The sequence below is a fragment of the Lycium barbarum genome, chromosome 8, assembly GCF_019175385.1.
Source record: "Lycium barbarum isolate Lr01 chromosome 8, ASM1917538v2, whole genome shotgun sequence".
In the NCBI taxonomy this organism is placed as follows: Eukaryota; Viridiplantae; Streptophyta; class Magnoliopsida; order Solanales; family Solanaceae; genus Lycium; species Lycium barbarum.
Window position 1 is genome coordinate 107,663,048 of NC_083344.1, and position 27,262 is coordinate 107,690,309.

At 34.3% G+C, this 27,262-nt stretch overlaps 2 protein-coding genes across 3 annotated transcripts; both read left to right on the forward strand.

Moving 5' to 3' along the window:
- Positions 1-15,397: 15,397 nt before the first annotated feature.
- On the forward strand, positions 15,398-18,389 carry LOC132606595 (bZIP transcription factor 29-like). 2 transcript variants are annotated; one of them, XM_060320170.1, is made up of 5 exons: positions 15,398-15,556; positions 16,163-17,399; positions 17,486-17,618; positions 17,707-17,791; positions 17,964-18,389. In XM_060320170.1, the coding sequence occupies exons 2-5, from the start codon at positions 16,264-16,266 to the stop codon at positions 18,125-18,127; spliced, it is 1,518 nt and encodes a 505-aa protein (XP_060176153.1). In that variant the 5' UTR covers positions 15,398-15,556; positions 16,163-16,263; the 3' UTR covers positions 18,128-18,389. The 2 variants fall into 2 exon arrangements, with proteins under 2 accessions (XP_060176153.1, XP_060176154.1); XM_060320171.1 differs by having other exon boundaries at positions 15,400-15,556; positions 16,150-17,399.
- A 1,766-nt stretch (positions 18,390-20,155) lies between these two features.
- On the forward strand, positions 20,156-23,197 carry LOC132606596 (putative pentatricopeptide repeat-containing protein At3g23330). Its single transcript, XM_060320172.1, has one exon. The coding sequence runs from the start codon at positions 20,172-20,174 to the stop codon at positions 21,591-21,593; it is 1,422 nt and encodes a 473-aa protein (XP_060176155.1). The 5' UTR covers positions 20,156-20,171; the 3' UTR covers positions 21,594-23,197.
- The last annotated feature ends 4,065 nt before the right edge of the window (positions 23,198-27,262 follow it).

The following is a 27,262-nucleotide window of genomic DNA, read 5'->3' on the forward strand; positions in this document are numbered from 1 at the left end:
CACATCTAACCACATATACATGTCTACGAGCTTCTAAGAAGAGTATAACATATCACATAAACGGGACAGGACCCCGCTATGCCCATAATTAAGTACACAAAAGAATAAGTACCCAAAAGCTATGGCTCCGAAGGAAATGGAGCTTTGCTATGTAGTTTCTGAGAATGTAGCTATGGATCGAGCCTGTCTCCCTGTGCACCTGCGGGCATGACGCAGCGTCCACAAACAAAAGGACGTCAGTACGAAGAATGTACTGAGTATGTAAAACATGATCAACAACAATATAGAAGCATAATATACAACATATGAGACAACATAGGATGGGAGATAATGATATCGTCGTCATGGCACTTACTTGCTTTTCCACAAGGACAGCCCAATTCTATTGCGTATCCGTGTACATACATCCATATCCATACTTATTTACCTTCACATTCATTTTCGTATTCATGTTCCCATTCATATTCATATTCACAACATATTTGTACTCATATTGATATCATATACATAGCATACACACACACACACACACACACACATTTATATATATATATATATATATATCATGCTCGACCATGAAAGTTCGGCGTTTCATACATACTTGGCCAGCCAAGGCTCAAGGTTATACATACCTGGCCCTACCAAGGCATCAGGGTTATCCGTACCATCTGCAGAGGTGTGCGTGCGTTGCGTAATCATATGCATACTCTATACATATTCATATACATATATTCTACTCGGCGTCATAAGCTCGGGGTCTTATTATAGCCCTTCATAGACACACATACATATAATAGCTCATAGACATCTTTAGCATCATGTTATTCCCATCATCATTACTATCATTATCACTATCATCGTCTTTATCATTACATCTATCTTATAGGCTTGCTCGTCATATGAGGAACTTAGTGCAATCGTAGCATATCAAGCATCGTGAGCTTACTAGCTCGGAAGATCAAGTCATATGGAGAAATCATAGTCTTATGGAAGATTTAGACGTTTGGCCAAAGAACCATGCCTTATGAAATAAAGGTTAGCCTTACATACCTTTTCCGTTCAACTATTCTACACTTGCGCGTTCTCCTCCAATGCTAGCGTTTCTACCTTCATTAAAGTCATACTATCGTTAGAATCGACAACTAGCATATATGACCAAAGCTAAAGAAAATCGGAAAACATCTCCTTTATTTATAAAACATTCCTCCATAACATATATCAACTCCCAAACGTCAATAATACATTCACAATACCATAACAATATTCATTATTCATCCACATTATCCACATTTCTTAGTTTACCTTCAATCACCCATATCCATGACTATAACACCCGACTTCTTCCATTCATATACAATGCCCATTTTCATGATCTTAACATCATTTATAACACATTCATATCACAACACAACAAGAATCATGGTTCAATTCAAACTATCTCTCAAAATGTCACTATTCATCATTCATGACCCATTTTCCTATACTCATCTAATGTCCAAGCATTTTAACTCTCAAATACCTTAAACAACATATAAATACCATAAATCTTACCTTAGATGTTGTAGGAACGAGCCTTGGTCGAAATACTCCACTTGAGCAAAAACCCTAGTTTTCCTTCAATAAGATTTTCTTGACTTGAATGATCTTAATGGGTTTCCTTACACTTGATTCACTTGATTTATGTTGTCGATGACTAATAATCCTTGAAATCTTGTGGAATAAATGTAGAGAGATGTTTTAGAGAGAAGGAATGAAATGTGGAAATGAAATAATAAACTTGGATCCCTTATTTAATGACTTAAAATCTGATCTGGAGTGAACAGCACAGTGGTCGTGAACTTGGTTTACGGTCCGTATTCCAAAATACGGACCGTATTTTGTGGCCGTATTTAAGAATATAAGAACCAAAAAGTATGTTGGAATCATGGTGATTTACGGACTCAGTTTACGGGCCGTAAACCACTTTACGGTCCGTATTTTAGGTCGTTTTTAACCATTTCGAGCATTTGGCAGAAAGTTGAAGTTTTGGAAGCCAAAATATGACATGGCAGTTTACGGGCCGCATACCACTTTACGGTCCGTATTTCATTTTACGTGCAACTGGCCAAAATGCAGATCTGCAACTTTCCACATTTTCAGAACCTATAATTAGTCATTATGGAGCATAACCTATCTCTTATTGCAATTGCCTTTGGAATCTTACTTAGGGTCGCCAAATGTTATTTCTCACTCATGAAAATATCTGATACTCATACTCCTCGCGGGTCCATTCACTTGGGCAACAATGGAGGATTTTTCCGAGGTGTAACACAAAAACAAACCCTTCAAACGGCTGAAAATCTGAAGGGTAAAGGACGGGGTTATTAACTTCTTTCCCTCAAGTGGCCATGCATGGCCTGTATTTGCGAAAGCTCCCCTGGGAATTTACTATTTTGCGTCGGAGAGAGAGAGAGCGGGTGAAGAGAGAGGGAGAAGGGGAGGCGGCTGAAGAGAGAAAATGGAACCCTAGTGGTTTCATATTTTGAAACAAGTGGGTCGGGTCAGCGGGTTAAAAGGTTAATAGACTGGGTCGGCTGAAGGGTGTGGGCTAGTTTCAACGAATTAAGCCTTAGCCCAAATAGTTTTCGGATTAATTATGGACTAAATTAATATTCTGGGCTGCTTATTATTTTGGGTGCCAATGGGCTCGGCTTTGGGCTCAAAACTTGGCTGATGAAGGAACCAATTTGGGCTTCTAAATTTAAATAAAAGACCTATTTTAATTAACTATATACTAACGTGTGCTAAAATATTACCTAATATAAAATTATGTATTTATTAGTACTCAAATAAAAAAAAAATTATATGACGTCGTAATAGCCATGCGATAATATTTTTTAAAAGTTCAACAGTAAATAAACGCTATTATTTAATTGCGCGAAAATAAACGCGATGCGTGTGCATAAGATGGTAAAAAAAATGCTGAAATGATTATAATGCAAATTATAATAATACGGGTAATAATAATAATAACAAAAATAATAATATTAATAATAACAATAATAATAATAATAATAATAATAATAATAATAATAATAATAATAATAATAATGATAATAGTGGTAGTAGTAACGGTAATAAAATAAAAATAATAGCTACTGACTACAATAGGGTAATGAAACGCTGGTATTAATAAAAGCTGATAATTGTAGTAAAGTATAATTATTTCTTAAGTTGCCAAAAATATTAGAAGCGTTAATAAATATTTTGGAGGAAGACGGGACAAAATTGGGTGTCAACAACAATTTTCCAGTGGTTCTTGGGGAGGTTAGAGATGGGCTTTATCCACTCAAGTCCAATCCAGTCAAGTCAAGCCAACATAATCAAGTGCCTGCTAGCATATTAGTTTCTAAGTCAATTTGTGAACAGTTTTCCAGTGATAGTATTAAGTCTAGTTCTGTTTCTTTTTCTTGCAACAGTGATACTCCGTCTGATCCTGTTTCTAGTTTTCCATTCCCGTAAGCCTATGGCATCAGAGGTTGGGACATTTGCCCATTTCTAGTATGAAAAATATGTCTAAATTTTCTTTATCTTCTCTACATACTTTGATTCCTTGTGATGTGTGTGCAAAAGCAAGACAAGCAAGACTTCCTTTCCCAGACAACACTATTTCCACCAAAGCTATATTTGACCTAATCCATGTGGACACTTGGGGACCCTATAAAGTGGATAGTTATGATGGGAAGAGGTGTTTTTTAATAATTGTTGATGACTTTAGTAGGGGAACATGGACTTTCCTTCTAAAAACTAAGTGTAATGCCTTTCCTACTTTACAGAAATTCTCAGTTTTTGTTGAAAGACAGTTTAATAAAAAGGTTAAGATCCTTAGAACAGACAATGCCAAAGAACTAGGATCTAGTTTGGTTAATTCAGAATTCGTATCCTCTCAAGGTATTATTCACCAAACTAGTTGTGTAGCAACCCCTCAACAAAATGGAATTGTTGAGAGAAAGCACAAGCACTTGTTAGAAACTTATAGGGCCCTTCTCTTTCAGTCAAATTTGCCTATAGTGTATTGGGGGGAGTGTCTTTTGACTGCTACACATCTAATCAACATGCTGCCTTCTAGAATTCTTTCCTTCAAACACCTCATGAGATTTTATTTTCCAGAAAACCAAATTATGACTCTCTAAGGACTTTTGGATGTCTATGTTTTGCTAGCACACCATCTCAATTCCGAACCAAGCTTGACCCTAGGGCAGTGAAATGCATTTTTCTTGGCTATCCTTTTAACCAAAAAGGATACAAGCTTTTAAATCTCTCTACAAATAAGGTTTTTGTTTCAAGGGATGTCAAATTTCATGAAGGTATTTTTCCCTTTTGCAAATTCCCCACCTGATTCACCTCCTATTTTTCCTACTTCTACTCTTTTTTATTATTCCTATTCACCTGATTCAATACCTACTTCACCTGCACCACAGTCTGATCCTAGTCCACCTTCCTCTCCTCTCCTTTCGCCTACTCAATCCCCTAATGATGTTATTCCCATTACTCATCCTGATCCTCCTTTGCACCCTGTTTCTGAGACCAGAACATCTTCTAGAGTGACTAAACAACCTAAGTATTTGGCTGGCTATATATGTAATGCTATTTTTTAACTGATCTAACTTTTTGTTTTACAACCCCCATTACCCCTACTGGTTTGCCTTTCTCTGCTCTATCTCAATCAAATAAATCCCTCATCAATTCTGTTTGTCTTACACCACCTAAACCTACTAGTTTTTCTAAAGCATCCTTATACCCCTGTTGGCAAGAAGCTATGGCAAAGGAGTTTGAGGCTTTGGCAGCTAATCAAACCTGGGACATTGTTGATCTCCCACAAGGAAAAAAGGCTTTGCCCTCTAAATGGATTTATAAAATAAAATACAGAGCAGATGGCACAATTGAGAGGTATAAGGCTCGTTTGGCAATCAGGGGTGATGTGCAAAGATAGGGAATTGATTATAACGAGACATTCTCACCTGTCGTAAAAATGACTACTGTGAGATGTCTTCTGGCTATTGTTGTAAAGAGAAATTGGTCTATCTTCCAATTAGACGTTAACAACGCTTTTCTTCACGGGGATTTACAAGAGGAAGTGTATATGAAATTACCAGCAGGTTTGCCTGTTTCTGATCCTAACAAGGTTTGTCGACTAAAAAGATCTTTATATAGGCTTAAACAAGCCTCGAGACAATGGTGTGAAAGGCTCACTAGTGCCTTAACTTTCAAGGGATTCTCTCATTCTTTTAATGATTATTCCCTTTTATACAAAAGGACTCCTAATGGCGTATGCCTTATTGCAGTTTATGTTAGACGATATTCTCATAACAGGTGATGATCAAGATGAGATTGATTCTGTCAAAGTTTTTCTTAACTCTGAGTTTCAAATCAAAGATCTAGGTCTGGCCAGTTTTTTCTTGTGTATGGAATTAATCAGAGAAAAACAAGGCCTAATCGTCACACAAAGAAAGTTTACCTTGGAATTACTTTCTAAATTTGACTGCCTTGATAAAAAGTCAGCACCTTCACCTCTTGAGCCTTCAACCAAGCTTCGTTCAGATATTGGAAAGCTCCTACCAGATCCTACAATTTATCGCAGATTAATAGGGAAACTAAATTTTCTTACTCACACTCGTCCTGACTTAAGTTTTGCTATGCAACACTTAAGTCAGTATATGCAGACACCAAAAGTACCACATTATCAAGCTGCGATACATTGTTTGCGTTACCTTGTTGGCACTCCTAGTTTGGGGCTTTTCTTTCAATCAGGAACTTCTTTCGACATTGCCGCCTTCTGCGACTCCGATTGGGGATCTTGCCTCGACTCAAGACGGTCTGTTAGTGGGTTTTTCATCAGTCTCGGTGGTTCTCCGGTTTCTTGGAAATCAAAGAAGCAATCTTTGATTTCCCTCTCTAGTGCAGAGGCTGAATATCATTCTATGTGTTGTGTAGTTGCGGAGTTAACTTGGTTGGTTCGCCTTTTGTCAGATCTCACCATTACCCCATCGCTTCCAATACCACTACACTCCGACAGTCAAGCTACCTTGCATATCGCCATGAATCCCGTCTTCCATGAAAGGATGAAGCACATGAACTCGATTGCCACTTTGTTCGTCAGCAATTCTTAGCTGGGTTGATTTCTCTCCATTTTGTTCCTTCCTCTTCTCAATTGGCCGCTGTTTTCACCAAACCGTTGCCTGGTCTTCCGCATCGTTCCTTGATTAACAAGTTGGGGGTTCTATTACACCCTTCCAACTTGAGAGGGGGGGGGGTGTTGAAGATAATGACTCCATTAACGTTTTAGAAGAGAAGAAAGTTCTGGAAAAGAAGAAAAAGTCGTGTTTGGCTGTTTGTGTGTCAACACCAACACAAATGAAGCCTTTAGGCTTTGACCCTCTTTCACCGATTGGGCTTTTAAAAGGCATTGGGTCTTTGGCAGGTATTGGGCATTTTCCCACAACAGACAGCACAGTGTTCAGAAGGCCCACCTACTCAGCTCACAACAGCCCAATTTCACAAAGCAGTCCTTTATTCTATTCAGATTATATACCTAGTAAATATGGTACCTAATTTTCCTATTATGCCCTTTTACACATTGTAGAGGAATAATTAGTGCTAGTGATGTATAGGACAGCCGGATAGTTAGTTAGAACAGAAGCATCTTTTTTTATTCTTTTTCATTCTGATTTTGTATATATACTCGAGGATAGATGATGAAAGAAAGACACAAGAAATTTTCTCATAACATTTTATCTCAAATTCCTTCACATCCACAACCAGATTGAGATAGTAGCTTATAGAGACATGAACAGCTTTTCCCTTCTTGTTGTTTTAATAACAATTGCCTCTTGATATTAAAGAATCTCTAATTAGTACCCCCTTGATTTCAAATTTAAGCAATGCACATGTTATTTGATGTAACAAAGCCAAAGCTTGGCATCCACCGGTATTAGCGATTTTAGATAGGGTTTAAGTTATATATACGCATAGTAATTTTACTATTTTTATGTGGTTATAAATTAGTGTTTCTCATTGGAATTTACTTGTAATTTTTTTTTTTTTTTTGACCTGTGTAAATTTTTTATACACGTTCGATGCATAGAACTTAATTAGTAGCAAGAGAATAGAATATCTATTTTACTCTACGATTAACTATCTAGATGCAAATGTACCATTGTTCCACAAGCCAGTCACGGTGTCAATCAAGGAGGTCCTTTTATAAAATTGTTGAGAAAAAAAAGTCAATTTTGCAATACTATTAAAAGGGAAATCTTAGTCAAACAAGGCCGAACATTTCATTAGAACTATTTTCTGGAAATCCTAGAGATTGGCCGACAACATTGACTATGAATTAACAACTTAACAACCTATATGATTTTTTCTCTCTGTCTATTTATCAAGAGACTGTAGGACTAGAAAAAGTAACTAAAAAAGAAGAGAAACTAGAATTAGATCTGAATATTTCTCCAAAGTGTTCAATTTGGTGTTTGGAAGTATAGTGATATATAATAGTCTGGCGCTCACACCTAAATCTAAAGGTAATTGGGTATTATGATATGAAAAAAATTCGCTGTTTGACAAACCAATTATCAATCAGACAATTCTTCATTTACCGTGGGAATTGAGTTCGTGATGGATAACAAGTATTTTTTCGTCCTTAGTTATATATTTTGGATTTAAGTGCTGAATTCCAAAATTGAGTGCTGAGTGGAAAAATAAAAAGGCATAGTTTAGCTCAAAAAGGAAAAGATAGGTCGCGGTATAAGACAATAAAACTATATTGTCCACAATATTCCTTTTGCTCTTTTTGACAATATGAAAAAAATATTGTCCGGCCGATATTCTCCAAATTAAATATCTTACCAATCAAACATAAATCTTGAACTTGGAGATCTTGACATAAAAATCAACAAGGAGAGGTAATGGCGGAATCAGAATTTTTAGTATGGAGTTCAAAAATATGATAAGTAAACATATGAAGAAATCAAAAAAATTTAATATCTATTATATATGCATAAAAAAATAATTTTAATCTTATATATATAATAGTATAATTTTTCGTCAAAGAGGATTTAGCCTTAGTAGCTCCGCCCCTCACAGGAGAATGCAGCGTCATTTAGACACATAATGCAATCATATTCTCAATTGAGCCAAAACGTAATTATTACGCTTATCAACTTTTCTCCATTTTTTAGCCTAGTCAAACTGGTGGGTTTCCTCTCGTAGATGGTTCAATTGGTCTATACCGTAACTAATAAAAGGAGCATTTTTTTCCAAAGCATGTGATTTAATTGAAGGAGTATTATTTTAGTGGTCGTTTGGTGCATGGCCAAAATTATCCCGGAATTATAATTTCGAGATTCATTTATTCCATATCTTGGGCCTATTTTATATCATCTTCTAGATGGTATAAAATAGTTTCAGGATAAGTGAAATATGTTGGGATATCCCAGCTTATACCATGAGACGCATTTTATACTTTGTTTGGTACAAGGTATAAATTTATCCCAGAATAAATTTATACCTTCTATCAAATATGATACAAAAAATTAGTGTTGGAATATTCCAGCTTACCATGCACCAAACGACCCCTTAAAGTATGACATTTTATTTGTTTGTAAAAGTAGGTTCTGACGTCCCTACTGGAACAGCCAAGTCGCATTAAAACCATAAATTAGAATCTTATAGAGTCATGGTTCGAGTTCTTTCTTAACTAATTCACTTTAATTAGTTGAACTTTTTCTTCTTCATCGATCGGTAACTAAGTAAATACAATTGGTTAGTTATAAAAGAAATGAGTATGTATTAATGATGATTAACTAAAAGCAGTTAATATACAAATAAATGTCATATATTTATTAAATTGGTATAAGTACGGTAAAAGTGTACCTATACCTCTATATGTTATGTTTAGTGATAACAAATTTTGTGAAGACACCTCATGTATTCGTTGATTTGGTGCAAAACACAACGTGTGAAAGATCTTTTCAAATACTGGGCGTGAATAATTTTTTTCTATGATCCACTAAAAAGGGCCAAAGAAAAAGAAAATTTTAATCAAAACTGCCCTATTTCAGTTTATATGACACTATTTTTTATTAGTAGTCCGTTCATTATATATATATATAAATCTTATATATCCTAATAACTTATATTCTAATCCTGATATTATATCTATTAATTCTTGTAATCGTAACTGGTTCTTTTTAGTATTACTTAATATAATGAACAATATATGCCTCATATATACAGTAATATATATATATATTTGGAAAGTATGAATTTTAGACTTCTCATGTTACCTTTAGTGAAAAATTTTAGAGTCACACAAATGTTATGGCATCTTTAAAACCAAAAGTTTTAAAGTTCTTATAGCCACACAAATGTGATGGCATGTTTAAGATTACAACTCTGAAAGTAATAGTCACACAAATTTTATAATTCATCTTCCCGATTTATGTGACATCTTTCCTTTTTAGTCATTCCCAAAAAATGACACCTTTATATATTTAGTAACAATTCAATTTTAAACTTTTATTTTATCCTTAATGAGATGATTTGTAGCGACACAAATATCTACGACTTGTTTTAAATCGTAAATTTCAAAAGTCTTCATTTTCTTCTCTAACTTTATAACCAGTCAAACACCATCATATAAAATGAAAGGGATAAGCCATTGTTACCCCGTTGAACTATACTCGAAGTTGCTACGACTCACCTTACCTTTTCCTGGGTTCTACACTACAAGAAAAAAAATATTTGGCAACAATTTTTTTTTTTGTTGCTATAGATTGATTATTGTTGCAAAAAATACTTTTGGCAACAAAAAAAAATTGTAACTTTTCGCAACGGCTGTTATTGCAACGACGTGCAACAACTTTTTTTTTGTTGCCAAAATTATTTTTTGCAACAATAATCAATACTATGGAAACAAAATTAAATCTTTTGGCAATGCAAAAGTTCATTTGCCAATAATAAAACTAAGTTATTACAAAATATTAAATTTTTTGTTGTTATTTCTATACTTTCTTGTTGCTATTATCCCCCTAAATATTTTTAAAACGAAATAATTACCCCCCTAAATGCTGATATCCACTCTAATATGGAAGAGTGACATACACTCTCCTTGCCACACGTATATTTTTTTTTTTTTTTTAAATTCGCTTAAGTGTCAATTTTTTTTTAAAATTGAAAAACTGAATTTTCTTCAAAAAAAAAAATGAAAAATGAAAAATGGACATTTAAAAGATCTAAAATTTTGATTTTTTTAAAAAAACCCGTTTAAAAAAAAAAAAAAAACTGAAAACATGGATTTTTTTAAAAATAGGGAAAACTTGATTATTCTTTTAAAATGTCTTTAAAAATCATGATTTCATTTTCTTAGGAGACTTATATTTTTCAAATAAAATCTGGATTACTAAAAAAAAAAAAAAAGGAAAAAAGTATTTTTCTTGTCAAAATGTGAAAAAACTGAATTTTATGAAAATGAATTATTTTTTTAAAATGTGGAAACCCCCTTTGTTAAACTAGATTTCTAAAAAATGGATTTTCCATATTTTTTAAAAAAAAATCAGTTTTTCATATTTTAAGAAAATACATATTTTTAAGAAAAAAAAAAAGTTTTTCACATTTTTATGCTTCTCACTCTCCCAAAGAGAGTGAAACACACCCTCCTTGCAACGTCAACGCTCTGTCTTGCCACATCAGCATTTAGGGAGGTAATAACTCCTTTTTTAAAAAAGTTTAGGGGGCAATAAAATCTAAAAAAAAAAATGTATCGTAGCAACTTCGGATATAGTTCAGGAGGTCATCATGCCTTGTCCCAAAATAAAACGTAGAAAGTAACATGTTTTTGTTTAAAATAAAAACTTAAATAAAATCTTATATTTCTTTTTTAAATTCCATATCCGTTCAAATTAAATGACATAAATTAGATTAGTTGAAAGTAATTTATTTGGACCTATATCAAGATGCCAAATGCCTAAAAGGTTGACACGAAAGGTTTCTTCTCTCCTCTTATTTGGGCCGGTCATAATCCAAACCACAGGTAGGCCATACTTTCCAGATAGGTGGGCCCTTGATGCTTGACAATTGGAAAGTTCAAGCTATTATTATCGGGTCATTCGCACAAATGTCATCTTTTGGGGTATGCTTTAATTTCTCCCCCCCCCTAAAATTTGTGGTCTTTAATTTTTTGCCTTAATATTTTTGAAGCGGCAAAAGTTAGATCTTCTAAGGCATAATTTATTCTCCTATTTAACTTAAGCTAATCATATATCCACACAAATTATGCTGAATAAGATAAAATTTTTAACACTCAATATAATTTGAAAAATGATATAATTTTAAATTTTACTCGGCATAGTTTACTTTTAACTTTTGCATATGTATCATAACATTCACACAAATTATGTCGGATAAGGCAAAATTTTCAACGCTTAATATAATCTGAAAAATACTACAAAACTTATGCCGCATAACTTAGTTCCTACAAAATTGACGCCGAGCGAAGCAAAGTAGATCTAGATATTTTTATTAAATAAATAGCAAACCCAAAAATTAAAGACCTCATATATGAAGACCAAAATTAAAGACTAAAATAATTGAAATTTGGAAAGCTCAAGTTGAGAAGCACAACATTCAACCACGTGTGTCCAACATAGTGGGACCCTCTCACTCCCCAATTTCCGGTTCTGTAAGTCCATCACCAATCCGGTATTCCGTCAAGACATTTTCTGCCAATAATTAATAATTTTGGTTGGGCCCATCTCTTCACTAGTATAATGTTGTTTAATGCCTTTGCATCAGTCATCAAGTACAATTGATTTAAATTATTTGCAAATTAATTTTATATTATTAATACGATTTAACAAATTAATCTTAACTTTGAAGTGATTATTTTTTGAGTTTAAATTTAATGCACCGTCAATGTATCATTTTTTAACCTATCAGGTAATTTTAAAGGTAAATACAATAACTTGCTTAAATAATATTAATTGTTTGCCTTTTTTTTTAATAAAAATGTAATTTACAGAAAGATAAATAACATTAAAGAAAAGTTGAGTCCTACTTGTACTCTAACCAAAATTATCTCCTTATTTGTTGTTAACGAAATTAATTGCTTCTCTAATGTTGTTTACAGGAGTTTTTCTGTATCTTAAAAGGGTTTTCATATTTTGCCCAACATTTTGCCATGCTCTTTAGATTAATGGATGGAACTTTTTGAATTGAAGTTTTATTAAGGTTGAATACTTATAACAATGGAAGATGAGATGAGCCGATAAGAAAAAGCAAACAGAGACCAAAAACAATAATAGATCTAAGGAAGAGACAATTTTCTTCAACCAAAAAAAAAAAAATAAAAAAAAATCAATATTGAATTCCTTGAAATTCATTTTAAAGTCATACTCTTCCAAAAGTTTTTCATGAATACGGGGAGATTGAGGGAGAAACGAAGTTTACGGTGGTAAAAGACGTCAAGAAAGAGAGAGAAAACATTTTAAAGGGGTCGTTTGGTGCATAGTATAGGCTGGGATATTCCAGCACTAATTTTTTATACCGTGTTTGGTAGGAGGTATATTCCAAAATAAAATTGAAGCCTAATCTTAAGGGTGGGATATCCACCTTATCCCACTAAGATTGAGATTATTTTATCCCATAACGACCACTTAGTTGTTTAAGGTGGACGTTTAAGGAAAGAGAGAGTAAGGGAATAAAGAAAAATTCAATGAGTAAATTTTAGAAAAAGAGTATCAAAACTGATAACCTGCTATAGAAGGTCAATATTACCTGATAGTATAAGAAAATAATACATTGATAGTGCACCAAACTTAAACTCTTACATCAATTAGATAGTATAAGAAAAGAATACTCCTACATAATTTGTTCTTAAGCCTTTTCTCACCCTCCCGCCAAAAAAAAAAATAAGTCTCAACACGCACTATCAAATTAATCAACGTGACAGCAACATTTCTCTTCATTCACATTATTTTTCTTCTAAAATACATATTTTTAATGTCTCAGTTATACTAAATACTCCTAAGTAATTGGGTCAAACATAACGTACTATTTTAAATATTTTTGGCATACGTAGCGTGTCTAGGTAGAGAAACGAGTAAACTCGATACCATTTTTGTAGTTAGTGCGGTAGGCACATCTTCTATTAATTTGTCTTTTCTATATACAACAATAACATGTATCTTTTCCATATACAGTGAAATGTAAATTCCTTTTTCTGTATAACTTACGTAGCTTTTCTATAACTATTATTACAGGCTATTTAGTATATTTTTAGGAACATTCTAACTGATAGGAATGTAAAGAATTTGGTAGGAAGCGATTCTCCCTTTAATGGGTCTTATGCCGCACATATGAATTAGAGCCCGTTTGGATTGACTTATAAGTTGCTTATAAGTTGTTTTTAGTTTTTTTGAGTGTTTGACTGACCAGCTTAAAGTCATTTTGTACTTAAAATAAGCTAAAAAAAATAATTAGGCCCGTTTGACTTAGCTTATCTAAAACAACTTATAAGTTGAAAACAACTTATGAGCCAAAAAAAATAAGTTGGGCTACCCCAATTTTTTTTTTTTAGCTTATAAGCTGTTTGCAGCTTATAAGCTGCTTAAAATAAGTCTAGCCAAACCGGCTCTTAGAGCCCGTTTGGATTGGCTTATAAGTTGCTTATAAGCTGTTTTCAGTTTTTTTGAGTGTTTGACTGACCAGCTTAAAGTTATTTTGTGCTTAAAATAAGCTCAAAAGAATAATTGGACCCATTTGACTTAGCTTATCTAAAGTAGCTTATAAGCTCAAAACAGCTTATAAGCCAAAAAAAATAAGTTAGACTACCCCAATTTATTTTTTTTAACTTATAAGCTGCAAACAACTTATAGACATAAGCCCATCCAAACAGGCTCCTAGTTGGATTCGAATGCGCCGTGATGAATTAAAAAAATAACTAAGTGTTTATTGAAGCAAGTACTATAAAATTAAGAAAATATTACCCCACATGTCGATATAGAAGCCTAATTATATTTTATATAGACAGGTTTAAATATTACCTAATATAACAATACTTTTTAAATAATTACCTAATATAACAATACTTTTCTAAACATAACAACTTAAGTGAATAAATATTCGTTGATTATAGATCCAATTTTGATAATTAATCTCATACCACCCAATGTGTATATGATTATTTAAATTGTGTTAATGTTCTAACTTCTAATGCATAAGCATTCTTTCTATAAATACATAAGCAATTGGGGCGCGAAGCATTCTTTGCGAAAAAGCTATAACAAAATATTATGAAGGTTAGGAGAGACCTAGGAAGAGAAAAAAAGTTGAGAGAAAATAAAATATCCCGTTTTTAAATACAAGTAGGTAGAGTAAATCTGTCAATTCTCAAAAATATAATTGGCTCTCTAACCTTTGTTTCCGCTGAAATTTATTATTATTAACAAATATCAGTATTTAATACAGCTTGCAAAATTTTCAAATATTAACATTTACTTATAAATGTAGATATGAAGTTCCCTATATTTATATCCGATATCCCGGAAGACACGTAGATATGATGTTGTCTATACAAAATTAAATTACAAATTTAAAGCATCTTTTATTATGATTAATTTATAGTAATAAGTTAAAGTTTATTCATCAATAGCTTATGCTAAATAGGCTCTGATTATGAATCAGTTGATGTTTAAAAAATAATATTATCTGAAATCAAGTGAAAAAAGAATATCTAAAAGTTGAAGTGTTAGAATATAAGAACACAATTGAAATTTTGCGACTGAAAATTTTAAACACTTGAAGGCTGTTTTTCAAATTTGAAACGCTATATTTTGAATTTAAAATAATGAGCTAATTTGATTTTAAAAAATATGTATTTAAATTAATTTTCACATATTATTTTCTTATTTCTAAAATACTCCAATATTTTATGGACAAACGGGCATATTAAATAAAACGAGGAATAATATATTAAGGGGGAAGATTTTAAATTGGTACTCCATAATATGCGGTGATAGAGGAAAGAAGATACCCCTTCCTCCCAATTTTCCTTTTTACTATAAAAAAAGAATGACATTTTTTTTTATTTTGATAATAATTTATTTTAAATTTGATCTTTTATATTTAATAAGATAATTTATAACGCATAAATATCTTTAACTTATTTGAAATTATAATATTTAAAAATTTTGTTTTATTTTTTAAATTTTGTGACTAATCAAACTACGTCACATAACTTGGGAAGGTGTATGAGAAATGCAAGTCGGAATGAAATTGAAATGCCGGCCAAATGCAAATTTCACCTAAATGAAATTGAAATGCATATTAAATTCACGCGGCTTTGAGTAGTACTACTACTCCAGTCCAGAAGGCAATAGTAGAATTCATGAAACCACAGTAGTTGTAACCATTCATTGTTATTATTATTATAGAGAGATAACACACACCAAACAAAAAGACACACCAATTAACACATATTGAAGAACAAGAAGAAGACCCTTTAGCCATTGTTCAGTTTCAGGTACTGTTAAACTTGGGGTTTTTTTTTTTTTTTTTTTAAAGTCATTGGGGAGAAGGGGTTAGTATAAATTTGTGTACTTTAAAAGTTTTAAACTAGTAGATCCACCAATGGTCCAAAGATTGTAGCTTTTATCACTTAATGTTGGGTTCCCATGTCATCAAATAAAAAAAAAATGTTCATTTCTTGATTTTTTTTGTGTTCTTTGTTTCTAAGTTTGTCTAGTATTTGAGTTTTGATGATTGATTGTTTATTTGAAGATTCATTTCTTGGTTTTTACTTGATACCCTTTTTGGGAATTGTCCAAAGATTGCAACCTTTTTCCATTGAATATCATTCTTGATTTTGTTGTTTTCCTTGTTTTAGTGCTGGCATAGTAATTTGGTTTCAATGACTGTTTGTTTGTTTGATGATTACACTTAGTCTTTTTTGCTTGATTGTCAATTTGGGGTTTATTGTATTAATGAGCTTGACTTGAGATTTTAGATAACATCATATCTATTGAGAAGTGTTTTAATGAAATTATTGATTATTGGTTTTTGCTGGATTCTCATTTTGGGGTTTATGCATTTGATGAGCTTGACTTGAGATTTTAGCTTTCATATTCAGGTGCCAAGAGTTGCAAACTTAGGAATTTTGTTGTAAAAGTGGAGGCATTAAATCAATTTTGGATAATATTTCATTGGTGGAGTTGAAAATTTGGAACAGATATGGGGGGTGAAAGTGAGGGAGCTAACATTGATATGATGCGTAGACTGCAATCATCATTTGGGACATCATCTTCTTCCCTACCAAAACACCAACCTATATCGACAAACCAACTTGACATACCACAATTGTCTACTTCCCATTTCCATGGTCAAATGCAGCAGTTTTCTCCGAATTATGGTGTTGAAAATAGTACCAAAAGGGTTGGTTTATCGCCTTCTCATCATCCGCAAATGCCCCCTATTTCACCATATTCTCATATCCCAGTAAGCAGGCCGACGAGTCAGCAACTAGGTGTGCAAAGTTTTACTACTCAAGGGCAAGGGCCCTCACATTCACGATCTTTATCGCAACCAGCGTTTTTCTCACTTGATTCCTTGCCACCCTTAAGCCCTTCACCATATAAGGATTCTCCCTCGCCGTTCATGTCTGACCCTGTAGCGGCTAATTCATCAAAGGTAGGAGAGAGTCTTCCTCCTCGTAAGGCTCATAGAAGGTCTAACAGTGATATCCCGTTTGGCTTTTCTACTATTATGCAGTCCTCACCGCCACTTATTCCATCAAGGAGTCCTGGCGCTAGTGGTAAACCAGCGCAGTTGGTTAAACGTGAAGGTTTTTGGGATAATACCAATGCTGAGGGAATGGGTGAAAGAAAATCTGAAGGAGAAGTTGTGGATGACTTGTTTTCCGCGTATATGAATTTGGACAATATTGAGTCGTTGAACTCCTCAGGTATGGATGATAAGCAGGGTAATGAGAACAGTGATAGTAGAGCCAGCGGTACAAAGACAAATGGATGTGATAGCAGTGACAATGAAGCAACAAGCAGTGTGAATGACAGTGGCAGCAGTATGGGGATCAAAAGGCGTGCTGGAGGAGATATTGCTCCAACTGTCAGACACTACAGGAGTGTTTCGATGGATAGTTTTATGGGGAAGTTAAACTTTGGTGATGAGTCGCCAAAGTTGCCTCCGTCATCTGGACCACAACTCTCGCCCACAAATTCACTTGATGCGAATTCAGATGGTTTCAGTTTGGAGTTTGGGAATGGCGAATTCAATGGAGTTGAATTGAAGAAAATTATGGCAAACGAGAAACTTGCAGAGATAGCCTTAGCAGATCCGAAACGTGCCAAAAGGTAGTGTTCCCTTCAAAGTTGATGCCTTGATTTGGTTTTCCTTTTTGCTGTGCCGTTGACCCACCCTGTCTTTTTGGTTTTTTAAGGATTTTGGCCAACCGTCAGTCTGCTGCTCGTTCGAAAGAGCGAAAGATGAGATACATTGCGGAGTTGGAAAACAAGGTACAAACCTTACAGACTGAAGCCACCACATTGTCTGCTCAACTCACTCTGTTGCAGGTAAAAATCTCAACTTTCAGTATTATATAGTTCAAAAAGTTTCTTTCCTGTTCTAATGTGTTAGTCTTGGACTTGTAATTGCATTCAGAGGGATTCTTCTGGGCTCACAAGCCAAAATCACGAGCTAAAGTTCCGGCTGCAATCCATGGAGCAACAGGCTCAACTCCGTGATGGTAGGCATCTTTCTTATATGATACACAACTCTGTAGTGATCTTTGTGTTTACCTATATGTTCTGTTTATGTCATCGCTAGTAGAGAAAAATGCAAATGCTCCAAAATTTTAATTCCCTGTGGGGTTAGAAGTCGGGTGTCAAACCTTATGGTGTTATTTTTAACTGTGACAGCTCTAAATGAAGCATTAACCAGTGAAGTTCAACGTCTGAAGCTTGCTAATGCTGATTTAAATGGAGATGCTGCAAAGTTTCAGCAGCTTTCACTCAATCCCCAGATGTTCCAGTTGCAGCGACAGCAGAACAACAATGCATCTGCAAAACACGAATCGAAGTAGTTTGAAATGTCTGTTTCTCATTATATTTTGTTAGTTTCCATGATAGTCGATAACGATTAGTTTCATTGAGCATAATTCATTCATTAGTTCTCCATTCACAAGAAAGAACAACTTAAGGTGTGGTTGGTATTTATCAAGCATGCATGTTTATTTGAGTTCCTGGTCGTCATATAGAAGCTTTTGATGTAACACTTTTTGTTCTTTGAGCAAGGAGGATACTGATTCATGATTATATGAAGTTATTGTCACGGTATTCGCAAAAGTTGAACTAGATGCAGCCTATCCTCTGTTCTTTGCAGTTACAACTAGTAATTTCTTCATTGGCTTTAATTGTACTTCTCCTAAATGTTATGAGCTCTCTTGCAAGCCTTACAAGTCCTAGTTAACTTAAGGAGTACTAATCCCAATGAACTATGGTGACAATTCTTTCAAGTGAAGTGTGTGTGTATATTGTGGTGTATGGTTGGTACACTATGCCCATTTTCAATTATCTTCTTATTTGAAAAAATCAGGAAAATGAAAAGCAACAAAAAACAGAAGAAATAGAGAGAGAAGTTTAGACGAATGAAATTAATAGACAATCTAGCAGTAAGCTCTAGAAGATCACTCGTGGTTTCGCGTTTTTACTACCAGTCTTTATATGATGTAATTTTACTGTTAACAAGGTAGAGAGGCAAACTGTGGAAGGTAGATAGAAGTAGTGGACTGGTGGTTCCTTTTTCTTTGGACAAAAGCTGACTGAGGACGTTTAGCTTGTTGTTCAGATGATTAAGAGTTCATCAAGTTAGAAATTTTAGCTTATGACTTTTAGCTTATTTTTGTTATTTTAGCTTATGACCAAGTTTTTAGAAATATTTTTTATTTTATCAAAATACTACAAAAGTGTTTAAAAACTATTTTAGCTTAAAAACAACTAAAATAAGCTAATTCAAACAGGCTATAAGAGGGTGTTTGGATTGATTTTTTAAAAGTGGCTTACAAGCTAACTGCTAAAAATCATAAGTTGCGAATACCCAACCTTTGGCTTTAGCCTTATTTTTGTACATTTTGGCCTAAAACTAAGTGTTTAAAAGCGTTTTTTATTTTCCCTAAATATCGCAAAAATTAGAAAAGAGATTAAAAGCCAATAAATACTTAAAATAAGCCAAGCCAAACACTCTCTAGTACAATCTGTTAGTTACCCCCAAAAAACAAGAAGAAGTTAGTTGAAATATTAAAAGGCATAATACAAAAATAACCCTCAAACTTGGCTTCAGCTGGCAAGTATGCCCTCCAACTTTGAGAGTGCACAAGTAGTCACATTGGGCGTGCCAAAAATCTATTCGCAATAAATTTTGCTAGCAGAAAATAAATAATTGCAATCATAAAATAAATGTGCAAAATAATAATAATTATTTTATTAATTATTTTGTGAGTACAACTCTGGATGTATCCCTACTCTAATCTTCTTGTTGTTCGCATTGATTTGAGGGGCAATGTAGCGTCTTTCTCGAATGAAGGATCAACTTCTGTTGATGTGTTGAATCTTGGAAGAATTTTGAGCAACACTTTGAATTGTTCTTGAGGGATGATGTCTCTCGAATTCTCATTCTTGTTAAAGACCTTTGGAGAACACTTTATGTAGATGTCGTTGCTCTCTTTTGCCTTTAGTCAATATGCTATGCAACTTTCAAGATGTCTTCAAAAGGAGAAATGTGATCCCTTTATATAGGTATGAGCTAGAGCTTGGGGGTATTTTGGTCTCCAAGTATTTTTAGCGGATCTTGAGCTAGAAAGACATGGGTTGAACTCATCTTGTAAAGCCCAATTTAATAGATTAACCCAAATATAATTTGGATTTCATTCAAATCATGTAATTTTGATATAAATAATTAATCCAACTTTATTAATTAAAATTTAACTTGATCAATATGCCAATAACATAGAATTTAATCCAAATTTTATATGAATTAATTCAATTAAATTTTGATGTCTACAACCTTATATTAAGGGGCGAAAACAATCACTTGTCAATTGTGATTACTAAACTGACGTAAATTCGGTTATGTTCACTCAATCCCAATTTAAAACAGGACCAAACTTCCATTCCATAACTAACATATTTCATAATTTTTGCAACTCAAAGAATCTAAAAGCCATTAAAGTATTTCATGCACATTTAATTACAACAGGATTACTCTTCATCTCCCCTAATCTTCAGTTCAAACTCATATCATCATCCACAACTTCACTTCAAACCTTAACCAATTTTTTCAAATTACTCAAACCAAGAAACCCTTTACTCTTAAATTCAATTCTTTCCCATTTTTCCCAAAATGGATATCATTCTTTATCTCTTCATATATTCTCTTTTATGCATTTTAATTGTATTGACATTGATTCATACACGTTGTGTAGTTCCATTACAGCTTCATCTGGTGTGAAAAATATAAACTTTGGGGAAATAATTCATACCCATGTGATAAAATCAGGTTGGTTATCTAGTGTTTATGTGGGGTGTGCTTTAGTTGATTTGTATACGAAATCTTTGTGTATCAAGAATGCAGATATGTTGTTCGATGAAATGCCTGTGAAGAATGCAGTGTGTGTAAATGCACTTCTTTCTGGTTATTCTGAAGCTAAGATGTGGATAGATGGACTGGCATTGGTTAGAAAGACGTTATCTTTAAATCTATGTTGTGATAATTTCACTTTTTCGGCTGCTTTGCGAGCTTGTGTTGGGCTATGTGCTTTTGAATTGGGTAAGCAGGTTCATGGATGTGTTATTCGAAAAGTTGATGATGTGGAATCTGATGTGTTTCTGCAAAGTTTGTTGATTGAAATGTATGGAAAATGTGGGTTGGTGGAGAAAGCTAGGCATGTTTTTGATATGGTCGGGTTTAGATGTAGAGAAAGAAAGAAGGATGTTGTTCTGTGGACATCAATGCTCGGTGTTTGCGGAAGAAATGGGAAATTTGAAGAAGCGATTAGTCTTTTTAATGACATGGTAATGGATGGAATTAAACCAGATGGTGTAGCGTTATTGACTGTTCTTTCCGCTTGTAGTCATACTGGTCACATAAATCTTGGAATGGAGTACTTTGAATCAATGGCATCTAATTACAGTTTGGAACCCAGCCCCGAGCACTATAGTTGTGTGATTGATTTACTGTGTCACGCAGGTGAGTTGGATAGAGCATGGAATTTAATCAATGACTTATCTTACGAAGAGAATGGTAATTTCACTGTTACTTTGTGGGGGACCTTGCTTAGTGCCTGCCATAATTTTGACAATGTCGAAATAGGTAAATTAGCTGCTCAAAGGGCACTGGATTTGGACCCTCAAAACGACGGTGTTTATGTTCTGCTATCGAACATGTATACCAGGAATGGCATGTGGAATGAAATTGAGATGTTGAGGGAACAAATAAAAGAGAAGGGATTAAAGAAAGATATAGGACATAGTTTGGTAAATATCACTAGATGAGATAAAGGCAATGATCAGAAATAAGCCACATTCTTCTTCTCGTGGATTCGTTTAGTTAAAGAAATGGTTTAAGAGGTATCACTGCCACAGATTGTGAGGGCCCTTGTTGTTTCCATTTAGTAAGATACATAGCTAAAAGTGAAGTGATAAAGACTGCCTCTTCCATCTCAATAAAGAGCTACTTGAAAGAAATCTTTATTCTACTGAACTGGAGAAGTTCTAGAACTCAATTTTCATTTTAGCTCTTTAAAGTGTTTTTGGACTTGAAGGGATGGATCGATTTCTTTTTTGTGAAGTGACAACACAGAAAGAGGATTTGGGCTGGGCCATGACTTTGAAATGCTCGGACTTGATGAGAAATATAAGGAGAGTTCTATAGCAATGAAAGATTATGGAATTACATAAGAGCAGGGAGGAGGGAGGATTTAGAGTAGATAAAGAAGAAACTCTGGCAATTAAATGTAGTTTTTTGGGGACAAGCCAGTCATCAGGGCTGCATGATGGCGTGATGACGCACACAACATGACACGAACTAGGTCATCTGGAAGAGTAACCATAATCCTTTATAAGTTGCCTCATAGTTGAAGTATAAAGATTACAACTAAATATCCGGAAATTACTCCTTAGTTCTTAACTTTTTTGATAGTTCAGAATCAAAATGAAATGGGTCCTAATTAGTCCATTTAACATATGATAGACAGATGAGCTATATGAAAGGAAGTCCAAATCATATTGTGCTAAGAAATATGCTTGCCTCTCCAGTGAAGGATGAATTTATTGCTTGTTTTTTCATCGTTGTGCATTGAGATTCATTTGCTAAGTTGTGGGAGGACTTGAGTATCACTGACAGTCGTTGGAAGTTAGAGAAGTTGTGGAACCTGATAGTTATGTATGCATAAGGTGATCCTTATGGTTCAGTTGGACATGTCAAACTCTCATGTATAGCAAGACTCAGTTCATGAAATAAGTTGGATATGATCTTCTAAAACCATGTATCTAGATGGAATATGCGCTATGCTGTTCAAAGATCTCCAGATATTCTCAAGTGTACTACCATTAGCTACTAATGCATAATTCATCCTAATAAAGATTGCATCTCAACAGTTTTTCACTGTGAATTTCGTTTATCTATTTAGTCTAATAAATAGAAGATATCGTTTATGGTTTATTTCAGTGCCAGAGATGCAATTTCATATTGCAAGATTCAGAAGGTAATTGAGCTTGGCAGATGGACAGCATCTACATCTTAAACCTGCCTCCAATCATGAATTTATTATAACTATTTGTAAAGTTTTTGTCGTTACTCTGCTGAGAACCCTGATTTAAGATTGCTTTTTCATTTTTATCTTGATATGTGATGTACTTGTAATTTTCTGCAAAATAGAGAGTCACGAGAAAGTTATAACTGTACCAATCTACGAGAAGAGAGTAGCACTAAAATGTGTCTGAGTGGAGTGATACAGAGCTTGCTCCATTAATTGTGCTTTGCTAGCGTAATGAATGATATTTGTTTTCTTTTATTGTTGAAAATCATTTGACTGCATTTGGTACAGAACCTCATTTGAATGTTGTGTTCTGTTAATATGAATTGATTCAGAAGTATATGGGTCTCCAGTTTCCTACAAGCATGGCCATTTCTTACTACGATTGTAGTCTTATATGTCTAGGTTCAAGTGAAGAGAAATGCAAAAGAAAAGCGCATAATTTGTTCGTCTCCGATATTTGAAAAATACCAATATAAAATTAATATTTTGATGACACTGGGTTAATTTTTAAAATTTGTGGTACCAAAAGAAAGAAGTATCAACATATGTGATTCTCCTGATCACTTAGATAGAGTATTTATAGCCTGTTTGGCCAAGTTTTTAAAAATAGCTTATTTTAAAAAGTAATTTTGGCTAAAACAGTTTGTGTTTGGCCAATTAATTTAAAAAGTACTTTTGAGCAGTAATTAGTGTTTGACCAAGTTTTTAAAAAGTGCTTTTATATGTATTTCTTTCAAAAGTATTTTTTTGAAAAATACTTTTGGGCAAAAGCTATTTTTTTAGCTTCTGAAAAACTACTTCTGTTACTCCCCAAAAGATTTATTTTCTCCCAAAAGCTTGGCCAAACTCTTCACTTTTTTTTAAAATAAGCACTTATTAAAAAAATAAGTACTTTTGGAGGAAAAATAAGCTTGGCCAAACAGGCTATGAGGCACCACCGCAATATTTCCATAGCTCGATACTGTTTTTCCAGACCATAGTTTCGTTGGCTCCCTTCATCTCAGGATTAGCAAGAGCAGACTTCACAGCTGCGTTATAGCATTTCCTTTCTAATGTCGGAAGCTCAAGTCCATATCATACTTTCCAGTATTGAAGATCTTGTGGAAGATTAGACAAGCACAATTGGGTGTAATCTTTTCCGGAAAGCATTTCTCCGGATTTGTGTGAAATTCAGGGTATGAATCAATTGACGTGTCGGGCGTACAGTCATCACGAGTGGCAATTGTTATTGGTAGCACGATTAGAAAGAACAAAGAAGTTAATGCTGCGATGGTAACCAAACCCTCTACAAATCTGATCATCTTTGCCATATTGATGTGTTTTGTGAAATATTGGAATGGAGAAGTGGTTTCTTTGAGTCCATTTTATAGGGGCAGGATGACGGAATAGAACAGAACTTTGGTTGGAATGTAGAAATTAACTATATTAGTCCTACCAATTATAACTATTGATAACTATTAAATTGAAGAAACCACACGTAAATGTCTTAAATATTAAGCATGTGATGAGAGGTTCATATTCCTATTTCAACTCAATGTATCGTAGGACATTCAAATTAGAACTTTGAATTAGAAAAAGGATTTGGCTACCTGCCTACCTCATCACATGCAATGTTCTTTCCAATCAAGTTAAATATTGCAATGATTCGTACTATGCTGATAGGCTTTTAATTTGCCTGAAACAAGGAAACTATGAAGCCTGCATGCATGTATACGAGCCAACCTAGCTAGTAACTTTTGAAGTTCCAAGTGATTTAATACTTTTGTGGCGGAAGATAGTATCATCACTACTATGTTCTCCTCTTGACTCTTGTTTGTGATGATAATTCTCATCTCTGGCATAGTTAGTAAAAAAATTGTAATATTTCTTTACATTGGAGTTTCTTACTGACAATAAGATATATAATTTGCAGCATGGATTATAGTCGACAAGTGTATGCAGTTGATATCCAATTGATAATTATACGAGTGTAAGTGAGGTTTATGCTGCTCTTAAGCTGAGCAAGTTTATTACGTCAATCTCTTAAACTGTTGCCATGTATCTATGAAACTAGGGGACGGGCCCAATATTGTGAAGTTTTCTATCCGCTTCATTTAGATATGAAACTGCAAATGATCACATACATTTTAGTTCTCAAATAAGACGTAGACAACGTCACATCCTAATTGCTGGATATTATTCACATACATTTTAGTTCTCAAATAAGACGTAGACAACGTCACATCCTAATTGCTGGATATTATTCACATACATTTTGGAACTAAATATCCATTCACGGATGTTGTGTGGTTGGCAAATGACACATTCCTTATGTCCATGGCTGTTGGGAAGAAACAAGCAATAACTAAATTGCACGACGAGGTAACAACGGAAGAAATACCCAAGTCAAAACTTCCCACACTATTTGAACCAAGAGAAGACAATAAACACTAGCACAAATGGAAATCTGGGCAGCAGCTATACCAACAATAAAATAGCAAAGCAGGCAAAAATAAATCGAATGAAAGAGACACCAAATTTACGTGGTAAAACCCCTTTAAGGTGAAGAGGAAACATCCATGGAACCTCCGGCCCACAAAAGCTCCACTATAAACAACAAGAGTTACAACAATGTTCTCCAAATGGATACAACAACAAATCCAAGCACGGAGCAACAATACATAAAAATAGCACCAAAACTAGCGAAGAAAGGAGAGAAATCACCCCAAAAAATGAGCTACTGTTCGTACTCGAAAACTAAAGCTAAAGACCACAAAATCTAATCTTCACCGTTGAAATCGAAGAACCTGATGTTGAGAACCCCAAGTTCAAATTTCAGCATGATCCAACGGTTAACGAATCGGAAAACACAATTTAACGTATACTTCTGTAGCAGAACATTTCTGGACGAAAATCTGCTTTCTCTCTCACGTTTTTCTCTCTATATGGCTGCTATGAATTCACTCTTATGTTCTCAAAATAATACCTAAATTGATCCTATATATAGAGAAAATTTTGGGCAAAATTGGTCTGGTCCAAATTGGATTGGGTTTTATTAATCCAATTCCACATAGGAAGGGAAAACCCAAAAACCTAACAATTCTCCCCCTCCCGACTATGTGGAGGAAACCGCCATCCCGGCGATCAAGCAACACTCTTCAAACTTCCCTCTTGGAAAAGATTTGGTCAACATATCCGAACCATTATCATCAGTGTGAATCTTCTCAAGTTCAAGCAACTTAGAATCCAACATATCTCTAATCCAATGGTATCTCACATCAATATGTTTCGACCTACCATGAAATGTAGAGTTCTTGCCAAGATGAATAGCACTTTGACTGTCGCAATAAAGCACATACCTCTCTTGAGCAAATCCAAGTTCCTCCATAAATCTCTTCATCCAGAGCAACTCTTTACAAGCTTCAACGACAACAATAAGCTCAGCTTCTGTAGTAGATAGAGCAACACATTTTTGCAACCTAGATTGCCAAGACATAGCTCCCCCTGCATAAGTAATCAAGTAGCCCGAAGTAGACTTACGAGTATCAACATCACCGGCCATATCAGAATCAGTGTAACCACAAAGAATAGGCTTTCCTGTCCCAAAACACAAACTCAGACTAGAAGTGCCGCAAAGATATCTCATAATCCACTTCACAGCATTCCAATGCTCTCTTCTCGGATTAGAAAGAAAACGGCTGACAACACCAACGACATGGGCAATATCAGGTCTTGTACAAATCATTGCATACATCAGACTGCCAACGGCTGAAGCATAAGGAACTTTCTTCATATCTTCCTTCTCACCATCACTGGAAGGACACTGCTTCGTGCTCAATTTGAAGTGCATAGCTAAAGGTGTTTTGACAACTTTAGCTTTATCTATATTGAACCTGCGAAGTACTTTCTGAAGGTACTTCTCTTGTGATAACCACAACTTCTTGGCCTTTCTGTCACGAACAATTTGCATGCCAAGAATCTGCCTTGCTGGTCCCTAGTCTTTCATGGCAAAAGACTTATTCAACTCTTGCTTCAACTTCTGAATTCTACAAGCATTCTGACCAACAACAAGCATGTCATCAACATAAAGCAACAGAATGATAAAGTCACCATCAGAGAATTTTTGCACAAAAACACTATGATCTGAAAAAGTCTTCTTGAAGCCCTGTTGACTCATAAAATAACCAAACTTCCTGTACCACTGCCTGGGAGCTTGTTTTAAACCATACAAGCTCTTCTTCAATTTGCAAACATAATTCTCTTTACCCTTGACTTCAAAACCTTCTGGCTGCTCCATATAAATTTCTTCATCTAAGTCACTATAGAGAAAAGCAGTTTTAACATCCATTTGCTCAACCTCTAAATCTAGACTTGCAGCCAAGCCCAGAACAACCCGAATAGATGACATCTTCACAACTGGAGAAA

Excerpts from the sequence above, each read along its gene's own strand:
- LOC132606595 (XM_060320170.1), top strand. The coding sequence starts at position 16,264 with ATGGGGGGTGAAAGTGAGGGAGCTAACATTGATATGATGCGTAGACTG. Across the intron at positions 17,400-17,485 it reads GATCCGAAACGTGCCAAAAG|GATTTTGGCCAACCGTCAGT; the intron begins GTAGTGTTCCCT and ends TGGTTTTTTAAG. Across the intron at positions 17,792-17,963 it reads ACAGGCTCAACTCCGTGATG|CTCTAAATGAAGCATTAACC; the intron begins GTAGGCATCTTT and ends TAACTGTGACAG.
- LOC132606596 (XM_060320172.1), top strand. The coding sequence starts at position 20,172 with ATGTTCACTCAATCCCAATTTAAAACAGGACCAAACTTCCATTCCATA.